The 23,533-nt window shown below is 37.7% G+C and overlaps 1 protein-coding gene and 1 long non-coding RNA gene across 9 annotated transcripts in view; one reads left to right on the forward strand and one right to left on the reverse strand.

Annotated features, from left to right (window-relative positions):
• MYO16 (myosin XVI) overlaps positions 1–23,533 on the reverse strand; it is a 359,429-nt gene that overhangs the window by 61,267 nt on the left and 274,629 nt on the right. For all 8 annotated transcript variants that reach the window (XM_014267408.3, XM_074535973.1, XM_074535972.1 and 5 more), the window contains one exon: positions 8,201–8,303. In XM_014267408.3, coding sequence (XP_014122883.2) covers positions 8,201–8,303 — 103 coding nt within the window. The remainder of the gene's footprint in view (positions 1–8,200; positions 8,304–23,533) is intronic.
• On the forward strand, positions 13,557–17,056 carry LOC141728266 (uncharacterized). Its single transcript, XR_012579146.1, has 3 exons — positions 13,557–13,641; positions 14,935–15,050; positions 15,565–17,056. It is a non-coding gene; the product is annotated as an uncharacterized LOC141728266 (long non-coding RNA).

The following is a 23,533-nucleotide window of genomic DNA, read 5'->3' on the forward strand; positions in this document are numbered from 1 at the left end:
CTTTTCAAAATTTTTTCTAGACTACAAAGTGCTCTCATCTAAGTCTGAAATTTTAATGTCATTCAGACTCCTGTAAAAGTAAACCATCTGTGAATTACAGTCATAGTTATTTTAATTAGGAAAGCATTAGGGTTTAAAATGTTGTTTTTCAAAATGATACATTTTTTTAAGACTATGTAAAATTGTTGTTGATGACTACCAAAGCTTCAATTGCTGCTATGGGCCAGCTGGGTTTTTTTTTGGGAGGGAGCTGTTCTTTCTCTTTCTTCTTATTTTTATTTATTTTTAAAATATTTTTTAAATTTCTTATTTTTTAATTTTATGGAAAAGGTGTAGGACGTAGAAGTACAGACATTCAAAACTATGGAATGGATGCTGAGATCGTGTGTAGGTGGCAAGGAGGCAGTATTAGCTCATACTTAATAGGTGTCAAGGGAATCTGTAAAGCTGTTCTTTAGTTTAAAAAAGGCAATTTGTGGGAGTGCTGTGTGTTTCTGGCAGTACTTTCAAAATAGCTACCTACAAAAGACAGAGAACTATAGTCTAATGATATTTTACACAATGACACACATTTTCACAGAGCATTAATGAAATTTAGAAAAAAGCCTTAATACTATTGTAAAATGTGTCTTCTTGCAGTGTACATGTCTACAAAGATATTATTATGACAAACACAGGGCACTGATTTTTAAGGACTGAAATTTTTTTTTAAAGGTTTACTCTCTCTGCTTTGCTTCATATATTTTAATAGTCCTTCTTCATAAACTAGTAACAATACACTGTGGTACATGCTGAATAAACCTACATTTTAGCATACTTTATTTATGGCCTTAATATAAAGTATGTGAGTAATCTGGTGTTCAAGCAAGTGACATCAAGCATTTATATACATTCTTGTCAGGAGCTGGACTTGAGGGAGAAAAATTGTCATTCAGGTCTCTGGGAAAGGGCAGAATAATGGTCACTCCTCTTCCCTAAACTGTACAAACCTCACAGCTCTTCATACCTGTGAGGCAACATGAAGAACTGCCTTAGAGAACAGGAAAGAAGTGATTAGGAAATGTAAGATACATGTAAGAAACACTCAGTAGGGGAAACCCTACACCAGTTTTACCCCATGGGATCTTGGTATTTACCAGACGTATTATTCCAGTTCAGAATTTTAGAAACAGCCACAGCACCAAAATGTGGTGGTACATCCTCCTCCACACCCCCTCCCCAGGCCTGCTCTATGATCTCACTCCTACCCTGAGCCAAACCACTCATTCACAACTCAGAATAAACAATGTGAAAGGGTCTCTTGGCATGAATGAGAAATACAGGATACAGGTGACAGGGAGAGCGGTGGCACAGAGAGCAAACTTAGGCAGGAGACCGGAAAACAAATCACAGACAAATAAGGCATGAAGAGTGGGACCAAATATGAAGCAAAGTATCTAGAAAAGTGTCAAAAAGTAGAGTGCAAGGGGAGAGAGGAAGAGGAAGACTTAAGGACAGCTCTATCAAATCCAATAAATGAAACACCCATAGAACAGCAATAAAATATGATTTTTTCTCTGACTGGTAAGAGCTGTGGATCAGGCTTGTTTTCCCTTTGCAGTTCTAGAAGTGTTAGAAGAATTTAAAATCTCCAGATGGAGTTCTGGGATTTCTCTATATTGAGGACTTATTCTCTGTCTTAACACTCCTGACTGCAAGTTTGATAATGCAGCTCCACACTGGCAAAGATAATATCTCCACAGACACTGCTGGCTCCTGAAACAGCTTCAGCAATGTTTGCAGTTGTGAAAGTGTGAGCTGGCTCTACCACAGCATCTATCTCAAGCAGTTACCTCATTTGGAGCTTCATTAAAATCTTCCAACCAGCTCTCCTGTACTGCTTATTGCATACCTGGGGAGCATTTGGATCATCCCAGTTGAAACTTAAGACTCAGTCTTTGACAAATTAGTGATCTCAAAGCTCCTGATAAGAAGGAATCATTGTGGGTTAGAGGAAGCAAGCTAAATATTGGAAAGATAAAGACAAAGCTTTTATTAAAAGTTTTTAAGGATTGCCATCTTTTAACCAGATAAGCATTTCTAGCAGTCAATGGCTAAAATGTTCAATTTCAGAGAAGTCTGACCTTTGCAGTGCTTGTATTTAGCAGATGCACTTTGTAGTAAAAGCAAATTAAATGGATGTTTTCTTTTTCTTCTGGTATGGCACTAGTTTGCATTTCAGCAAGCTCCATCTGAAGTAACTCAGAAGGGTTAATTGCAGACTACTGATCTTAGATAAACAAAATGTAGAGCTACACGTTTTGATGAGAAAGCTCAGTAAGCTATGAGCTAACAGCTAACTCTTTTTTATTGAATTTATATTTGCAGCTTAACAGTGTGAGGAATGATAATCCAAACAAATGAAAGTTTCCTTATGTCAGTTAAAAGAGCCAAGGACTGTTTGTGCCCGTACTTTTCCCAAAGCATGATAATGTTTGCAAATTAAGTCATGCCATTGGGATGGTAGGTTTTGCTCAGCTAATGCATCACTGTATTACAATAAATGAACACAGCACTCAAAATGGGGACTTCCTAGTATAAAGACCTTAACATATTCTGGAGGACAGGAGATTCTTCTGCTTTACATGGACCAGCCAGTACTTCTGCTCAATTTAACTCTAAAGTTACTAAATATCACCTCACTGACTTCTCCAGAGGCTAAACAAGTCTATTAGTTTCTCTCTGCCTGGAGTAGAAATGGTTTGTTTTGATTTAGCAATCTGATTTTCTCTTACATCAGATGTGCTTAAAAGTCACAGCAAGTAGCTAAGCTTGTAGTGATCAAGTATATATTGAAGCTGAAAGAATACCTTATCAAGACTGCACACAGAGTCAAGATGTGAAAATTGTCTTTCATTAGTAGCTCTGCACTTTCATAATTCCAGTACTTAAGTGCATGACTGAAACTGCATGGTATGTCAGCTTCAATGAAACCACTATTTTATTGTCCTAGTTTAGTTATCTCCAGCTCAGTTTACTCAAGGAACAGCAACATTTCATAAAGCTATCAACACTTCCTTCCCTACGTGACAAAAGACAAGTCAGCAGGGAAGAAGACCAGCCTGGCTGAATAGGGAGCTTTCACTGGAACTCACGGAAAAAAAAAGAGAGTTTACAACCTTTGGAAGAAGGGCCAGGTAACTTAGGAAGAGTACAAGGATGTCAGTAGGTCATGTAGAAAGCAAAAACTCAGCTGGAACTCAATCTGGCCACACTGGGAATGATAATAAAAATCGTTTCTATAAATACATTAGCAAGGAAAACAGGCCCAAGGAAAATCTCCATCCTTTTTTGGATGCAAAGAGGAAAAGGCAGAGGTATTTAATGCATTCCTTGCCTCAGTCTTCAGCAGAAAAACTAGGTATTTTCAAGGCAACCAGCCTCCTGAGCTAGAAGACAGAGCCAGGGAACAGAACAGACTCCCTGTTACCCAAGAAAAAATAGTGATCTGTTGTCCCACTCAGATTCTCAGAGGGCACTGGATGGGGTTCATCTAGGGGCACTGAAGGAGCTAGTGGAAGAGTTTGCTAAAATGTTCTCCATGATTTATTGGCTAAACAGACCGATGATAACTGTCCAGACAGTGGGAGCTTGCCCAATGTGATGCCCATCTGCAAGAAGGGCCTGAAGGATGATTTGGGAAACTACAAGCCTGTCAGCCTGACCTCAGTGCCAGGGAAGATTATGGAACTGATCATCTTGAGTGCCACCATGCAGCACTTACAGGACAATCAGGGGATCAGCAGCCAGCAGGGATTTAGAAAAGGCAGGTCCTGCCTGACCAACTTGATCTCCTTTCATGACCAGGTGACCTGTCTAGTGGACGAGGGAAATGCTGTTAGTCTACCTGGACTTCAGTAAAACCTTTGATACTGTCTCCCACAACATTCTCCTGGAAAAGCAGTCAGGTCATGGCTTGGACAGGTGCACTTTTTGTTGGGTTAAGAACAGGCTGGATGGATGGGTCCAAAGTGTGGTGGTGAATGTGGCTGGTCCCATATCCAGTTGTTGGCCAGTCACTAGTGGGGTTCCCCAAGGCGCAGTATTGAGACCAGTCCTGTTTAACATTTTTATCAATGGTTTGGATTGAGTTACCCCCAGAAAATTTGCAGAAAACATCAAGGTGGGTTGGAGTGTTGATCTAGGAGGCTGGAAGGCTCCGCAGAGCCTTCTACAGGCTGGATCGACAGACCAAGACCAATGGTATAACATTCAATAAAGCCAAGTGTCAGGCACACTTTGTCCACCACAAGCCCAGACAACCTTTCAGGCTTGGGTCAGAATGGCTGGAAAGCAGCCCAGGAAAAGGGCCTGGGGATGCTGGTTGACAGCTGGCTGAACATGGGCCAGCAGTGTCTAGATGGCCAAGAAGGCCAATGGCAGCCTGGCCTGTATGAGCAAAAGTGTGGCCAGCAAGGCCAGGGAAGTGATCATCCCCCTGTACTCAGCACTGGTGAAACCACACCTCGAATTCTGTGTCCAGTTCTGGGACCATGACTCCAACAGAGAAACGGATGTTCTGGAGCATGCCCATCCCAGAGAGGGCCAGTGGAGCTGGTGAAGGATCTGAATGAGCAGCTGAGAGAGTTTTCATTGTTTAGCCTGGAAAAAAGGAGGCTCAGGGAGGACCTTCTCACTCTACAGCTATAATGAAAGGAGGTTGTATCAAGGTGAGGGTCCGCCTCTCCCCCAGACAACTGGTGACAGGACAAGAGGAAATGGCCTCAAGCTGTGCTAGAGGAGATTACATATTAGGAAGAATTTTTCCACTGTAGGGGTGATGAAGTATTGGAGCAGGTTGCTTAGGGAGATATTGAGGTCACCATCCCTGGCAGTGTTCAAGGAACAATTTCACATGCCACTTAGTGCTATGGTGGTGGTGTTCAAAGGTTGAACTCAGTGATCCTGGAGATCCTTTCCAGCCCTAATTATTCTGTGATAATAAATACTAGCTTCTAACACATAAGCTGGTGAAGCAAGCACAAGACATTGGCCAACTTTGCTCTTATGCTCTGCTAAACAGTAGAAAATAAACCAAAATTGGACCCTAGTATTGGATCTTCTGCATTTTTTGTCTACTTGAAAACAGCCTGCAGTATTTACGAGAGAATAAAGAACATGTTCTGTAAGGTCTGAGCTTTGTTGTTTTGTGTGTTAATAAAACGCTCTTCAAACACAGCTTGTGTAAGAAGGAACAGAGAAATTGTGAGGCGGGAAATAAATACAAAGATTCCATGTTCTTTACTCATTTTCAGGGATTTTAATCTAGAACAATTTTCCATCCCCCAGGTTAATATCACCTTTCTCAAAACGGGATGGTGAGGTACATTATCAGAAGAAAGCATCATCCAGATTCACTCAGATAAAAAGTCCAGATCTTTATTTTTCCCCCCTCTACTTTTGAGCCTATTGAAAACTTCATCTACTGATGATGACATATGAGGTGGAGTTTGATTTCTGATCTGTGTTGTTTTTTCCTAAATATCGTCATCCTTGATGAGGGTATTTTAGTTATCTTTTTTGTTCATTTTTTTACCTGAATTTGCAACAGTTCTTCTGGGAAGTGCATGTAACATTTTGGGGAAGAAAATTTTTGATATATTCATGAACTCCTGCAACAAATAGATTTTCAGTTCCAGCAGTAACTCATTTGAAGTAGTTACTGCTGGCAACAGTGGCTGAATAAACTATATGTGTAACCTCCTGCTTTTTTGGATGATTTTTAGTAATGCACTACAGATGACTCCTTTCTTCTGACTTTGCTGCCTGACATCACCTTTGCTTCCTAATTCCTTTTTTTCTTTCCTTTCCTCCCCCCTCTTTCTACCTTTTAAATATTTTCCTTTTTTCAGAGTCCTCTACTGTAAAAGCATAGAGGAGAGTACCCATGACAAATGCAGATTGTGTAAGCTTCTTCATTTAGATTGTTATTTAAAGTTCAACTTTCATGATTAGTCAAATGAATCAAAAAGATAATTGAGAGAGAGATTATGTGACACAGACATTAGTCATTACTGCTGATAGTTGGGTATGTGATTTTGTATCACCTATACAAAATAAGTTGGTACCAAGCTGTTATTCACTGGACATTTAAAACATTTGACTTGGAGTGAATTTTCTTTTTAAACTTTTTTCTATGCTTTTCATCCTTCCATTTGTTTTTATACCTCTCTGTGCCTTGAAAAAGGTGTATGGAGAAGGTCACCCATTTTTCAAACATCATTCCTGGCAGCTTAGTCTGTTGCCATGTGCTTCTTAGTCACTGAGTGACAATGGTATCACTCTCACTCCCAAACTCTCCTATTCCATTTAACTTAGCAGTGTCTCTGAAGAGTTTTGTGACTTTCTGGTCTGAGGGATAATGCATTATGCACTGCTGTAGCTTTGCACACCTGACTTCTGGAGTTAATGAGATTCTGGAATTCTGGATTCAAAACTTCTAAAATCTGTTTGAGATCACAAGCTTCAGTCCTCTGCATGATGGAAGGTCTCTGTTTTGTGATTTCCTTTTAAAATTTTTGTCTTCCTATGTTTCAGTTCTTTTAACAAATGCCTATCACTACAGAATCACTAATCTTGAGCTCTAGGCTTTCACTGATGACCAGCTGCTTTTTTCCTGTGCTGTAACAATGGTTCTTCTCCAGGGAAATAAACTTGATAGGCATCCTGCTCTGTGTTTCTTGACTGGAGCACACTGTGCAATTACTGTTGCACAGCTTTTGTCCAATGACAAGCTTGTAACCCCACATAAGTTCTAAAAATGAGGGGTTCTCTCATCTGTACTTGTAAGTGAAGGAACAGTGTCTAGTTGTTAATGATTGGGGTTTTTTTAATAGGGAACCTTGTGGCAATGATGCAGAACATATATCAGAGCAAACTTACAAAACCTGAGTAGGAAAAGCAAGTCTAGTTTAATATTTTTATCTTTTTCAGTCTTTTGGTCTTTTCTATTGAGGGAGAGGGGAGCTATATGTGCCCTCTACTTTGCTTGGTGACTAAACTGAGGCTTTAAACAGTATTTTGATTAAAGAAAAATATTCTTCTATGTCTGAGTGCAGGTGAATGTATGCTTCCAGCCTAGTGGGGGCCTATTTTTGTTCCTGTTGATACTAAGGAATCTGGGCCACTGAGAAATATCTATAGCACACATTCTGATTTAGTCCTTGGCCTTTATAAACAGCTTGCAGAAACTTTTCTGGGCATCTTAATACTCAGAGGTCATACATTAATTAGAAGACCTCATCCTTTAAACTGAAGAGGCCTATAGGATTGCCCTAACCACTGTCCAGTCCCTTAACTTCACAGCTGTCCCTGAAATTGGTCTGGATGCTTTCTTGTGTAACATATTTCAGCCCTTCTAGGCTGGAAAAAGGCCTGAATCTGCAGCTCACACTGCCTGCAGGAATGCTCTGTATGTGACGCCTCCGAAAGCTTCATTTCTATTCAATAGATTCTATACTATGCAAAGAGAAACAATTTTCTTTTAAAAATGCACATATTAAAGAAATCAGTCCTACTCAATTACAAAGCTATCCAAAGCAGATAACTGAGTACTCTGGACAAATGCAGACATCCACCTTGCAGTCTTCATATTGTTGAGACTTATACAATATAAGTAGAATAAGGAGAAAGGAGAGGGCGTTGACAGTTTCCTGTTTAGTGCTTGGTAGTTTTTAAAAAAAAAATTACTTGATGTATGGCAGCCTCAGGCTCTCTGGTAGATCTGTGCATCAGCATACTGGCACCTACAAATGCACTGACTACCTGGGAAATCCTAATTAGCTGTTTTCAGTCTGCCCTGTTATGATAGTAGATAGAGCATTTAGCATAGGATTTTAAAGAAATAAAATATGTAAGGTTATTCAGGAACCATTCAACCACTAAAATATATATTTCAAATACCTTCAAAAATCTTGAAAAAAATTACATAGTGTGCATGCTTAATTGAATATTTTTCTTCCCACAAGAATGCACTGATTTTTTGACACAAAGATCACAGCTACTCATAAAACTCTGAAAATCAGTTTGATAATTTAGCCAAGCATATATTAAATGGCAAAAAATTCACCACTGCAAAGTATGTGGTGGCTTGCCACCAATGGAAATGACTCAGCTAGCTTGTTTAAAGAATGATATTTTAATTGCTTTGTAGATCACAAACCTGCCAGCCTTGTAATTTACACTGCTGAAGAACAAGACGACATCTCTCCTTGGCACTCAACTTCTTCTTGTCTCCTGCTGCTGTATCAGCCAAATCTTTATACCTAGAAAAATCAGCAGAAGTAGAGTTACTCTAATGTTAGCCTGGTTGATGACTTTGTAGAAATTGTCAGTTTTCCTTTGACTCTCAAATCTTTGATATCCAAATTGGAAGCTTGGGATTCTGATCAGGGTGAAGGAAACAAGGCAAATCACTCAAAATCTTGTATATTGTTAGACATGACCTTGGTCAATAACAAGTGATGGCTAAACCCCAAATTTTGCTTCTTGTCTGTTCTTTGGATGCCTCACTGAAAATCAATGCCAAAGGAATGAAAAGCTTCCCCTGCAACTGAAATGGTTCATTGAAAGGAGGAAAATATGTTTTCAGTATGTGTCATAGAACTTATGCTTCTTAAGGTGTAATTCACAGAAAGAGACATTGACAGAAATTATTTTCATCAATCTGAGATAAATTTTCATTTTGAACAGAAAGTCGTGTAGCAAAGAGACTTCCAAGAACTGGATCAGCTTTAACTACTGTAAAGAAGTTCAAGAGGAGACTTGATTGAAGCATTGAGTACCTTCAAAGACAAAAAATGCTGGATATTAAAGGGCTCTTCGATGTACCAGATAAAAATATCTAGGGAGGAAACTTAAGTAATACAAAGTCCAATAAAGTATAAAATTCAAAATTTATTATGGACTTATTAAATTTATTGTAACTTATTGCTAAAGAAATGGAATTTTATACATCTTAATGCTACATAATATTACTATACTTTCTTGGAGGTATTCCTTTGTCTAGATCTGACTGCATGTAATGAGTCAGAATGCTTTTTCATTACAAAAAGCCAGGCTTTGAAAAGGATATACACTTTGCAGACATGTCACTTTTGATTAAACTCCCAGTGAAATTGATAAGTTTTGAAGTTTGCAAGCTAATTTCTTTTCCTGACATTCTATTTATTTATTTATTTATTCAACAGCTGAATTCTCCTATATCTCTCCTTCAGCCCAAAACTGTGCTGTCTTCTTGTCTTTCACACAACATGGTAGCCAAGGCTGCAGTGCTCGAATGACTCCAGGGCCCTCAATTGTACCCAAAGCTGTGGCAAGTCTGGAGAAACATCTGAAGGTAAACTGCTATAAGACCAAATTTCATCTACACTTCTGTTTTCCTGTAGCTGCACAGACCCTTGGGTTCCTCAGCTCCTACAGTCTGGAAATATTCTCTTGTCTGGGAGCAGTCCTGCTGAGGACCCCATGGCTAAGTCTATGTTAGTCAATGAAAAGTGAGAGGGACTGCTTCTCTGGCATAGAAACCATCTGGCAAAACCCTAGCCTGATGATTTATTTATGCATTTAATATTATGCAATCTGTTCCATTCTATTAAGCTCTGTCCCCTTCCAACAGAGAGTAACCATGTCTAAGCTGCCTTCTTTGACAGGTCACCAGCCTGTCCTAGTTCCCAAGTTGTGCCCAGGAACCGTTTGGAGGAATGATGGTAAGAAGGGTCCAAATGTTCACCACAGATCCTTCTATTTAGTCTCACACTCCAGATGAGCATTAGAAAACTGGGGATAGCACCTTCCCAATATTCTACTAGCTGCACGGTCACAAGGCCATTTATTCTGCAGCTTTCTATTAAGGCCGGGGTCACCTTGTTTCCTTACTTGTATCAACAGTTTTTTCTTAGAAGTCATGGGAAATCAGAGGTGCTAGAGAAACAGCTGCTAGAAAGCTTAGCAACTGCTGACTGAAGATTCATGACTAAGCATTGACTCACAATGCATGAAGAAGTAACTGCAAAAGTGGTCAGCCTGAAACTCCCTCACAGCAGAAACTCAAAGAAACATATTTCTCTCTTGAAAAAAAGACAAACTAAAATTTAAAAGGTTGAAGTTTTATATTTGGCTCAAGTTCTATTTAAAGATATGCAAATGAAAGAATTCAAGGATAGCCAAACATTCCTTACAATCTATATTAAACAGAATGCCAGACAAAAATGATCCACCATTTTCATCCAGCTTTTAAAGTCTCTGAAATTCCATCACATTATCCTGGAAGTCTAATCACAGTTCACAGTCCTCTTCTATCTTTTAAAGCAAGCTCTAGCTTAGAAAAGGAGAATGGGTAATGGCAATAGAGAAAGAGGAAGCTATGGAAATTTAACTCTGCCATAAACTTCCTCTGTGAACACAGCAGGACATTTGGAAGATGATCTACTTTCCCTATGTTAGACACTGAAAAGCTGTGCTGTGCTCCTAGCCTGAGTTAGTCACCTTGTTCTCAAAACAGTCTGGGAAGGCAGGTATTTTCCACAGAGTGACATGTTCTATGCATTCTAGATGCTTTTGAAAAAAATGAGAAAATGTTGCCCTCTGGAGGTGCCTTTCTCCACTGGCCACAGATGGACTCTGAGGAGAAGTCCAGACTGGATGCTTTCATTTGGGTGCCTGAGAGGAAGCTCACCTTTGTGCCTACTTGTCTGACTGAGCTACTCATCCTGCAGAGTAACTAAAAGAGGGTCTAAGAGACCTTCCTTACTTGTCCTGTCACTGGTCCAAATCTACTGGTTAAGCACCCAAAATGAGAAAGTACCTTTATGTCCTGTGTAACCATTGGTTACCAACCATTTTAATCTTGTATAAAGATACAAAGAACAAAACAACAAAGTTTGCAGCTATTTTTCAGCCGCAATGGTGCCCCAATTTGACTCTCAGTCTGGTTGTGCATATACACATGTCAATGCCAGGGAATTAATGGAAGTTCCTGAATGCATGGAACAAGAGGACTATACCTGTTGGTGGGAGCCCAGATTTGTTCTGGACAGAAGGGATGATTTAACCATAAACTTACATAATTTCTTCTGTACTTAGTTTTAAATGAGTGAAAAAACTAAAACTTTTTTCTTTAAACTGACAGTGAGCTAAAACACAAAGAAAGAAATAAAAACTTACAAGTGTGACATTATTATCAAAATGCCAAATATTTTTTTGGTATCAGATACTTTTTACTATGGATTAACCTTGTGTTTCCATGCAGACACAATAATTCAATATCATCCTAAATTTAATCATTCTCAAGATGAGCACTTTTTTTTTTTCAGAAATTATTCTATCACAGAAATTAGTAATAAGAATACTGAAATTACAGTGCAGATTTGTATAAATAAACTTGAATTAGTTGCAACAATGGGGCTTGCTTCTGGGGAAGTGCAGACTGGAGAGTCTTTGAAACTTTCCCTTACAGAGAAATTACCCCCTAGCACTCCTGCCTTAGTTTATTCTGAAGTGAATGAACACACCCAATTAAGTACCAGGCTTCTTCCCACCTGACAGGTCACACATCTTACCCCCAGCAGATAATGCAAAATGCATAGAGAGGATTCTAAGGAATTCAGAAAGCATACTCAGTGCTACCTTGCTAAAAAAAGTGAAATACATTTCAGCTAAACTTGGATTGACAAGTCACTTGCCTAGACTTTCTTAAGATTCAGTAGAATAGACTATTCTGGTGTCATATTCCTAACTGTAATGGTGATGTTTACAATAGCTCAGATGAACTGTGCACTGTAAGACCATCACGTCTTTCCACTGAGTGTAAGCATGCTTTTGCCTCCAGCCTGGACATCTAATATCAGACAAAGTGAAATCTCCTTTATATTCAGTATCCCCAGTATTTCATGGCTAGCCAGAGCAACTCATTCACTAAGGGATCCAAAACAAAATACAAAACAGGGAGGTCTAAAGGATTAATTTGAATCAACACCACTCCACTGCTATGCCAAGACTAATGTACTGTTGTTTAGGAAAGAAATTCAAAACCTCTTCTAGTTACAAGTTGAGACAGTGAACACTACTGTCAGGGTGAAGGAGGGTCTCCCCAGCACCATCCACATGACATCAGTGTGAGAAAAGATCTATTTTCCCCAGCTTTTTCCTTTAGCACCCTCCCTGTCCTAACTTGTCATTTTCAGAAGCATAAACAGAAGAAAGACATTCTGGCTAGACAGGCTCACACTATGGGCATGTACAGACTGGCCAGGATTCTCTGGTGTTGCAGAAATGTGCTCTGACCTCTCTTCCTTTGCTTCTGAAAGATGTGCTCTATCAGGGGAATTTTTTGTTTGTTTGGAGTAGAAACTGCTGCCAATAGCTTGTGAATAGGGAAAACTCGATTCTCCTGGGTCTTCACAGATAAGGATGTTATCTAATAATTTTCTCCCTCACCTCCCTAAGTGCACAGCTGACAAGATCCAGCAGGCTGTTTTTCCCCAAGACAGAATATTCTGCAGTTCAGGTTGTGGCACAGTAACCCATAGCAATATTCTAAGGCTCAGCACGCTCTTTGATTTACACAGAGTGTGCACAAATGGGCTGCAGGGCTGTACTCCCAGTTCTGTATGCACAGCAAATCTTTAAGCATTGGAATAGACATGACTCAATTTCAATAGCACAACGTGACAGAAGACGCTAAAGGGAAAACACACGGCAAGTACAAAGGGCAGAAAAACAAGCAGCTCCAAATCAATAGCTTGATAAAAGATGTCTTTGAACTGAAGCCACAGAACTACTTTTGTTGGTTGGTTGTTTTGCTGCTCTTATTCTCAGGTCTCTCTCTTGCCTAATTAAGAAAGAAACACCAAAAATAATAAAGTTAGAGATAGCTACTGACTGCAATCCAATGTTCTCACTAAGAGGATAGTTTCTAATTCCACAAGTCCTATATTTTCTGAAGGAAGATCCTTCTTTCCATGTCTTTGTCTTGCTGCTTAAAAAATAAAAATCACATATGGCTGGCATGTAACTGCTTTAAAAGAGTCAAGAGTGATAAGTTATGTACTTTTAAGTTCTAAACATCCAAACACAACATATGTAAGGAAAAATGAGTGACACACTTGTCAGCATAATTCATTATGTTGTAGCCTAATTTTCTCTTTTTTTTGCTTACTACAATGTACTCTGTTTGCCAAGGTAAACTGGTATGACTTAAAAAGATATATTCAAAAGATAGTGAATAAAAGGCAGCAATCAAAATTAAATTATGTCCTATATTTCTACAAGAAGTGCAAAAACTGCCATCATAATGGTTCAGGTTGTGCTGTCTCAGTAAATTGTCTCTTTTCCCCTTTCTATATTCATTTTCTCTTTGACAATCATTAATTTTTAACATCTGAAATATGTGAAAGAAATGGACTTTGTCTGCCAAACTTGTCACTGTGTGCTTATAACTCAGGATTTTTAGTTTTGTTTGTTTGGATTTGGGGAGGATGGGAAGAGTGGGTTAGGTAAGGTTTTATTTGAAAAGTCTATCAAGTGAAAGCTGACACATCCAGAGTGTCTATCTACTGAAGAGGGATTGCCTGAAAAATTTTCAGTAGAAAACTTATAAAATCAGTGAGTAGCAAAGAATAGGATGGAATTTTGATTAATGTTACCTTTATGTAAAGAATATATATTAATTCATTCATGCATTCCTTTTCCCTCTGTTATATTCTTTTTGTCTTGAAGGAATAACCTAATTATTTTTGAAATATGAGGAACATGGGAAATTCCAGATAATTAGAAAAGAGGAAATAGATTATTATAATTTCCAAGGAAAAAAAAAGGCAATTATGTCAATCTGTGTACAATATATATGACATAAATATCTTATTATAGAGCATAAATATTAAGAACAAAAGCACATACAGAAATTTTTTTAGAGAATAAATCTTTGGATGTGAAGAAGAAAATAATGCTTGTAGAAATAACAGAATACATCAGACAAAATGCATTTGGGGCTTCTTTTGTAGAACTTCAAAAATTCACTATAAGATTATAAGGTTCACTTTAAATGAAAAATTTTGCACCAAGGCTGCTTCACAGAGACTTACAGAAATAATTCAGAATATTATAAATGTGAGCATGAAGTGCAAAGTATCTGAAACAATTAGTAAGTATATATGGCAATGAACCAAAAACTTCAAATTACCTGCCTACAATATTTTTTTTCATATCTTAATTGATATCGAGAAATACAGTCTTAAGTGACTATATATGCTGACCAATAAGAATTAAGTGAAAAAATAAAAGTACAGCAATTTTGGAAAATGAATAATGCTAAAAGTGATCTTACAACAAACCAACCAGTTATCATACATTTATCTGGTTTCTGTATATGCCTCTAGATTTTGCTGGCAAAATATACTGTTTTTTTTTAATTCAACAATTAAAAATTCACTTCCTATACAAGGAGTAATAGGTAAATATGCAGCATGCTTCAATGTGTCTGTGGAAAAAGGAAAATATACTCAAGAGTGACAATAAATGACACGTAACTGAGATAAAAGAGCAAAATTTAGGACTAAGAAATAAAACTGGAAGAATACTCAGAAAATCCCCAGAATAAAATTTTAAAGTGGCTCAAATGTGAGTCAGCCACTGGGCCAATGCAGAGCTCAGTACAGACTTTTGAGGGAGGGTCATGGCTATGAAATCCACTGAATCAAAACACCTTTGCAGAAGTGACCATTTGGGATGTTTTAATTTAAACTGAATAAAAAGTAAGACAAATTTCTCAGATAGAGATACTACCTTATGACAGATGATAAAGAAATGAATTGGAAGAATTATTTTTTCCTGAGTTTTATAGTGTTTTTTGCATTAGCCTTTGAAACCCTTAATCTTTTCTGGACATCTGAATTTCAGTTTCTGAAGAAAAGAAGTAATGAAGATATGTGTGTCTTAGTCCTGGATTATTTATTCATATACTTCCTGTAATTAAGCAGAGGCTTCCTCATCTCAGACAATGTGGCAGCAGAATAGTGAGTAGAATATAAATTATAGTTCAGCTCTTGGGATTAGTGGATTCAACTATGCAAATACAACATATGAATTCGCAACATCTGCTAAAGATTTGCTAAAGATTTACAATACTTTTGCACCATCTTACTTAAAGCTGACATTCCCATTTCATCTTGACAAAGCAATGTAAAAACATATTTACTTTAAAAATTGTCAAAAATCACACATTGTCTCAAACATGCTGGCATTGAGCAAACAAACAGCTCTATTATATCTACAAACATATTCATCTGACTCTACTTCAGCAAATGTTTACCTTTAGCTCTTGCTGGGTAGGTCTTTCCCACAGCTAATCACCTCTCCATGCTTGGGCATCCCACCAACATGCACAGGGGCCATAAAATGCTTCACTGTACACAGAACATATGGGCTATGTAATACATTTAAATGTCTTTGTTAACCTGCTAATTTGATTCTGTTGTACACACATATGTGTGACTGGCATCCACTGAAGTTCCTCTTTTTTCTCTGCAGACACAGCCATACGATAATAGGGCATCAAAATCAAAATTTCAATTGAAACACTGAAGTGGGCTTGTGCAACTTTCCTGCTTGGTCTCCTGCTGACATTGCCACTTCACTGTTTGCCAAGAAGGCACTGCCCAGCTCATTGGGAAATATACTGAGAAAGATTTATGTTGCAGAAGCAGAAAGTAAAACCAGACTCAAACATAAATTGTGATATTAAAGAGAAATAGGATTAGATTTGCTGTTCCACCTAGATAATGCTTTATTTCTTCGTTCCTTTGGTGGTTTTTTTTCTCCTGTGTGACCAGTACTCAGCCAAAGAGGAATGGGAACATATAAAACCCTTCCCACAACACTCACTAGTAGTAGCTTAGACAACAATTATTGGGATTCTGGGGAAGGATTTTTGGACCTTTTTAAACCATACGGCAAAATAGCTTCTCTGTGAGATCATCTCTACTTCTGCTCTCTTCTGTGGGAGCTTCCCTTGTGCCTCTGAACTCTGTGAGTACTATCAGTCTGGGTAACAGGGATTCTCCTGGCTCTGGATTGCATAATGGTTAGACAAACCATACAAAAGCATCATTTTTCAAGATATACTAAGGTCATGTGCCAAGAGTGGACCAGATTCTCCTCTCATTAACAGTGCAATACAGTTGGAGCAACTCTGCTGAAACAGATGATGGTAAATTAACACCACATTGGTCTAAACAAGAAAGCAAAGTAAGAGCCAGTGATTAAGATGCATGAAAGGATTTTATGTGCATGCTTGCATAGGATTTTGTGTTTGCTCCCAGATATCACCAGGATAAACTGCCTATTATTATTCAGCCTGACTAGGAAATCTAGCTTTAGGAAGTGTCATTCCCGGTTCTGCTGCTGAAGATTAAATGGTTGTAAAGAATATAAAGACATGGATCAGGAGAAAAAGGGTGCCCTGAATATCTGAGTTGAGTGGAAAGAATTTAACAGCTGCAGAGCCATGGAAAGAAGAAACAGCCGGAGGGTCACAGTTGTTTTTCAGTGTGAGGCAGCTGGACTGCATCTATACGAGTCCTATCACCTATACAAGTCCTACGACCATAAAGAAGCAGCACTCAAGATCAACTAATATTTTTCTAGACAGTGAAACCATGCAGACATATTTAATTAAGCAACAAATAACAAGGAATTTTTTAAAACTGTACAGTAAAATTTATCTATGTGACAATTTGCACCTTAATCTGATAATTCAAAGTTCCTGCATGTAAACTAATGTGTTACACACTTACTTCTTTAAAATATTTACTTTAAATATATGCTGTATTAATTTAAGAGGTCAGTAATTCTAATAGGCATTTCTTTAGAAGAGTTTCAATGTATAAAGATTAGTGAGAATATTAGTAGTTGATAATATTTTAAAAGGTTTATTTCTATGGCAGACATTTAACTGAATTTCTTACTACCACACATAAATCTATGTCCATTATCTTTGTCATTATGTGATGTCAGCAAATTATGAAGCACTCAATAAAGATTTTTGTTGGAATCTTAAGGTTCTGAAATGAAGTTATTAGCTACCTGTTATAGGCACATTGAACTCAGTTTGTGAGATATGGGTCAAGAACTTTCATTACACTTATTTGTGTACAAATATAATTCTATCTATTTTTATAATACATGCTTTTAAGTGAAATCCAGCGCTGTGGTAGGTATTTCAACATCTTGTGACAACATTACTCCATATTTAGCTCAAATAACACAAGCTTTAAAATTCACAGATGTAAAACATGCATAGATTTTTATAAAGATTGTAAGGGTTATTTAGTGATCTAATAAACATTTTGTTAAATCTGATGGATAAGAAATGTCAAGAGCTAGTGGAAAGCAGAGGTACCAAGGGTGGCACTTTAATCTGGAAATTAAATAAACATTTTAAAACTTCACCGATCTTGAAGTTAAAATAAAAAAACCCCACAAGAACTGCTGAAACAGTTCAGTCAGAATTATACTTGTGTGTGCCAAATAGATCTATGATTGCCTAAAGAAATTAATGTAGTTGTATGCACCTAATAGTGGAGGGAGAACAATACAATGAGATTCTCACTGAAACAGCCCAAAAACTGGAACATTCTCTATTGCACAAAAAAACAGACTCTGCAAAAGCTTCATTCAATTTTATGCATTCTATACTAAATGTAATATACATAATGCTGAAGGTTATTCAGATTGCACATCAAACATTTGAAAGTTAGGAATCATCAGACTTAACTGGCCATGTCATCTGTATTTCCCTGTATCTGGCTATTTAATGACCTAATTACATCCTCCTGCTCAAGGGACCCCTTTTCTTGTCAATCTTGTAGAACTGTCAAGTGTATGACAGATATGAATAATTCAACTGACTTCAATTGTTTACACACATTTACACATTTGTAATTGCTTTAGCAAATGAGGGTTGCATTGTAAGCTTCTGAAGATGCCCGAGCAAACAATGCTGATATTTATTTTTGCCTTCAGAATATAGCTAGATGCCTTCTAAATAAAGTCAGGTGTCTAGCCTTCCACTGAAAACTCCAGTCAAAAGAGAAATTCTATTCTCTTATAGTCAGTAATTTGTGCACTCTCACTAAGCCCCAAAAACATCAGCCGCTTTACCATACTCACAGTCCAAACTCTGTGACATGTAATGTAAGCACTGACGCTTTGTATTTACGAGAGGAATTCTGTGGGCAAGAGAACTGATGATGCCACGGTATAGCTTCAAAAGCTGCATCTGTCTTGTCTCCAAAACGTTGTTCTCTGATTTTTTTAGAGCCTGTTACAAAGCATTAATTCATTACCTTGCCATAGAATGCAGCTACACTGATTCTGGGAAATACCTGCAAAAATGGATAAACCCAAGACTAATCTGTTGAATCCCATCCTAAAAGTGATCACTTTTCTTTACACCATACAAATTAAGTCCTGATTAATTAGGCAAGTCACCACGGGCATATGAAGTTACCTTGTGCATTTCTTGTTTCTAAAATTTCAAAAAGGACTTAAGGAGCATAATGGGGCAAACAAGCTAAATGGACACAAAGAAACAACTCCAAAGGGGTAAACCAGAAGATTCCATCAATAGTCAGACTGCGTGGAAAGAGCTATTTGGTTTTTCCATAATATGGGTAGCTTGTAACTCTCACTACACTATCACATTGTACAAGTAGATTTGAAACGGTCTGTAGCCCTTAAGACAGTCCCAAATATCTAGTTACACCTCAGAAATTCCACAGGGTGATTTACTCCAATTCTAGGCTTTTCAGGGAGACTGCCAGAGCATTCTGGGTTCTGGTGTTCTCCTACACGATAATCAATCCCTACCAGTAAGGTTTAATGAGGAATTAGTAATTTATAGTAACTCTGTAAACTTTCCTAAACTGGGTTCCCCTATCCAAAGGTTGGTGAAAGGAAAAGAACAAATAAAAGCTGAGAGTAGAAAAAGGAAGAAAGGACTTTCAGAGTGATGGTGTTTGTCTTCCCAAGTCACGAGTATTCATGATTAAATACTTTCCTGTCTGCCAAGGGGAAATAGAAAACTAGTTCCTTATTTTTATTTATTGGTTTCTCTATTCAATTGCATTTATCCAATGAGTTTTCTGACTTCTCTCCTAATTGTCTCCCCCACCCCACTGAGGAAGGAATGAGCCAGTAGCCATGTGGGGTTGAGCTGCCAGCTGGGGTTAACCAGTGACACTTCTTTATCCAAGTGCTTTATTTGGGTGATGGTGGACGAGAGGCTGGCAATGTGCATTTGTAGTCCAGAAAGCCAACAGTATCCTGGGTTGCATCAAAAAAAGTGTGACCAGCAGGTCAAGGGAAGTGATCCTGCCCCTCTACTCTGCCCTTGTGATTCCCCTTCTGGGGTCCTGTGTCCAGCTCTGGGGTCCTCAGAACAAGCCAGACGTTAACCTATTGGAACAACTCCTGAGGAGAGCCAGGAAGATATTCAGAGAGCTGGAGCACCTCTTCTGTGAAAACAGGCTGAGGGAGCTGGGTTTGCTCACCCTGGAGAGGAAAAGGCTCTGGAGTGATCTTACTGTGGCCTCCCAGTACCTAAAGGCGGCCTACAGGAAATCCAGAGTGGGACTTTTGAAAAGGCCAGGAAATTATACCTCAAGGGTGAATGGCTTTAAACTGAAATAAGACAGGTTTAAATTAGATATTAGGATGAAATTCTTTGCTGTGGCATTGGAAAGGCACTGGAACAGGTGGCTCAGAGAAGCTGTGGGTGCCTTATGCTAGGAAGTGTCCAAGGCCAGGTTAGATGTGGCTCTGAGCAGCTTGTATAGTGGAAGGTGTCCACGGCAGGTCATTTGGAGCAACATGATCTTTAAGGTCCCTTCCAATCCAAACCATTCTATGATTCTATAGTAATTACCAAAATTGCCAAGGACACAGACATTTAATCACAGGCACATAAATCACAGTTTTAAACTTCAAGGATGACCTTCACTCCTCATGGGAAGCTGGTCATTACCAGGTTTATGAATTTGTGTTTAAAGTGCCCTCAAAACTGATGACTTTAAGATACTTCATTTACTCATCTTTGCTTGCATTCTGAAAGAAAGACAAATAAAAATGATTACCCTCAATCAGAAATATCACTTCCAGCACTAGGTCTGAAGGAACAAACTCCACAGTGGCAAGACTGACATTTGATATAAATTGACATCATTACATCTACTTTAATGAAATACTGCTTTTGTAGCAGCAGTCAGATTGCCTCTTTCTCTCCTTGCAAAGATTTAAGGTATCATGGCACATATCAATGCAGTGCCAATGAGATTACTGATGCTGCATAGCAGACAATAAAGCTGAAAGGGCCAGTGTGATGATGGCCCATCACTTTGCAATCTGCTCTGTACATCTTTCTCACTAATGCCCTAACTTAGTCATGGGACTCTGAAATGTTCTGCTGACTTTTTAAATTCAAAAGTTATATATTATAAAACATTATAGCTTCCCTGCTTTCAAGAGGAAGAAAAAGGGAGAGGGGGAAAGAAAGAGAAAAAAAGTCAACAAAATGCTTCTGGACAAAGGGAGTATAGATACACAATGATGACTCATGGAAATGATTTACAAACATAAACAACACATCTGTGCAACACGTCATCAGCTAACAGCATAAATTTGGTAAAAATATTACAACAGCTATTAAAAAGGGCTTTATAGGAAAAGGACAGACAGTACTTGACAAAGCAATGATATCAGCATTAACATAAACTTTCCTGAGAAAACAAGATGTCTCTTCAGAATGATCTCTTAGCAAAGTCAGTTACTTGAAAGAGTTAATAATTTAGTACTCTGAAGCACTAAAGTTTTGATGTAAAGGCCAATATTGGAGCATTTCATTATCAATGAATGCTGCCCTGACTAGAAGTACAGAATTCAGGACCTGCAGTTTAGTGCAGCTTGAAGAACAAATTAAGGACTTCATACCAAAATCAGAGGAAAACCTGTAATTAGAACAGTCTTTGAACATACTTGTTTCACCCTCACTGCTATGATTACCATAAGAATCCATTATCATTGTGTTTCATATTTTTCCTTCCTAATATTGCCTATTAAAATGGATGTTTTGCCATCTTTTGAAGTTACTTTAAAACAAAAAAAAAATCATCAGAATGTTAACTCTTTATTTCCTTTTTTAAAATAAACTTACAGTTGGTGATTTCGATATTTTTACCTTACTCATACAGGAGAGCAAGGTTAGATTACAAAAAGAGGAAGAAGAAGGAGAAAAAGAGAAGACAGGGAAGAAGGGGGAAGGGAAAAGAGGACAAGGAGGAGGAGGATGAGAAAGAAGAAGTCATGACATTGTACCTCCAATACAGCATCTGGTACTGTTTAACAGGATAAATAACTACTTATAAAGCTTCATAGCTGCATTAGCCTAGGTAAAACTAAAGATTAGATTGGTGCAATTTAGGAAATTTTAAAATATTATTAGAAATAGTAAATCATAACATTCTAGTGACTTATCTCTTCTTGACACCATACCATAAGGAATGTCTCTACATACAGCCTTCATATTCTCTTTCAGACTATGAAATTTTCTCTGCTCTTTCTTGAGCAGCAACAGAAGGCAGGATGGGACCTCCATGATGGAAAACACAAGGGTAAATTGATAGAATTAAACCCAGGAAAGACCATCTAGAAACCTGAGAGACAGTAATGAAATTCCAAGAAAAACTTAAAAAGTGCAGAAATGAATGCAAGGAACAGGACACTAGAATTTGAGCTTTCTGAACAACATGATTTTTGCCAAAGAAATCCTACTGTTCTTATCTGCTAAGTGAAAGGCTCAAATTGCTTATCAGTTCCAATAATCCACAGAGGTTATCCTGAGCTTCAACAGCTCTGAGTGTTTCCTGTAAACTGGCAGGGAAGGCTCATTTAAGGAGCTGTGTAATAACACAGATGCCTCCTTTAAGGACCCCAGAAACTGGACCTTGCAGTCTCCACATATCCCAGACACAAGAAACCACGGCCATGTGAACCTCAGTTTCTGAGTTACTAGTGCATAAATTCTTCCTTGGGCAAGGAAACTGAAATATAGACAGAGAAAAAAACTGTGTATACTTTAGAAACTTGGTGAATAACATTAAAGTAGAAAGAAGGAATTATTTTAATTATTTTATGTTTATTTATTTTAACACATGGAGTGTTTGTGGAGGAGGATGCTGCCAAAATAATATTTTTTGAAGAGAGTGAAATAAAGCCTCTTAGTACCTCATTTTTACCTGAACATCCCTGAATAGCTGTATTCTTGTATTTTGCTGAGGTCACCTCATGGGTCTTTGATCACTATAGTTACTTTTAAAAATTTATATTCGAAATGGGTTTTGCATGTCCTCCTTGAGCACCACGTGTGGTGAATGACACAAAAGTCAGCCAGGATCCATTTTATTAATTGATGCAAAGGGATTAGATTCTAGATATTAACCTTGTACAATGAGGCTGTGTCTGTGCCCCAGAGAGTTTCTGAGCCCTCTTGTTCTGCACTGGAAACAGTGCAGACACTTGATACTTTTTCTGTTCCATGGCACCAACTACAAAAACCAAAATAAATTACTGTTTCTACTAACAGGCTTTTTGTATATCTTATTCTAAATTAGATATATTTTAAATGAGAATTATTTTAAATCAGAAATAAATTTAAATAAGATATCAAAACACTAAATACTGGAAAGAAACAGCAATCTGCAGACAGTTGCTAATTCCATGGCTATTTTACTGTTTCTTTCAAGAAAAAATATATTTGAGGATACTTTACCTATGTGTACAATTTAGACTGCAAACTGGAAACTTTAAACCCTTTAAAAATTTGTTTGTGCCACTGCCTTGACTTAAAAAGCAAAGCTAGAATTTTGAACAATAATCCACTGAGAACCATTCTGAAGATAATAAGCAAAATACATGGATGCGCAAACTTTTCCAGGAGTGTAAAATGTGTGTTACTCAAGGTTTTTTGTTTTTAAGTTGAAGTAAAAACTGATCCCTGTCTCTCTGCTCACAGAGCTTTAGAAATTGAGCCAACACTGCAGGTAAATTCAGCAGAAACACTGCATCTGAAGTTGATAAATCTGCTGAAATCACATATATGATTTCTTCATTATCCTACTTTAACAGGATTTAATAGCATCTGATGTTATGAATTCTCATTTTATTATATATTCATTGAGATGAAGTGTCACAGCTTCCATTTAAAAATGAGAAATTCCACTTATTAAATGAGAATATTCTCCACTTAAATGAGAACATTTCTCTTCTGATCAGCAAACTTTGATGATTGAGGGGTTCACCTCACAGCTGGCAACTTTTACTTTGATAAGACAGAAACAAAAAAATCACCAAAACTAATTATCTGGTTTCTAAAATCATCCTGTTCAGTTACTAAGGCAATACAGAGATGTAGCACAAATGAAGATTTTTAGGAAACATTTTGAAA

The sequence above is a fragment of the Zonotrichia albicollis genome, chromosome 2, assembly GCF_047830755.1.
Source record: "Zonotrichia albicollis isolate bZonAlb1 chromosome 2, bZonAlb1.hap1, whole genome shotgun sequence".
Classification (NCBI taxonomy): Eukaryota; Metazoa; Chordata; class Aves; order Passeriformes; family Passerellidae; genus Zonotrichia; species Zonotrichia albicollis.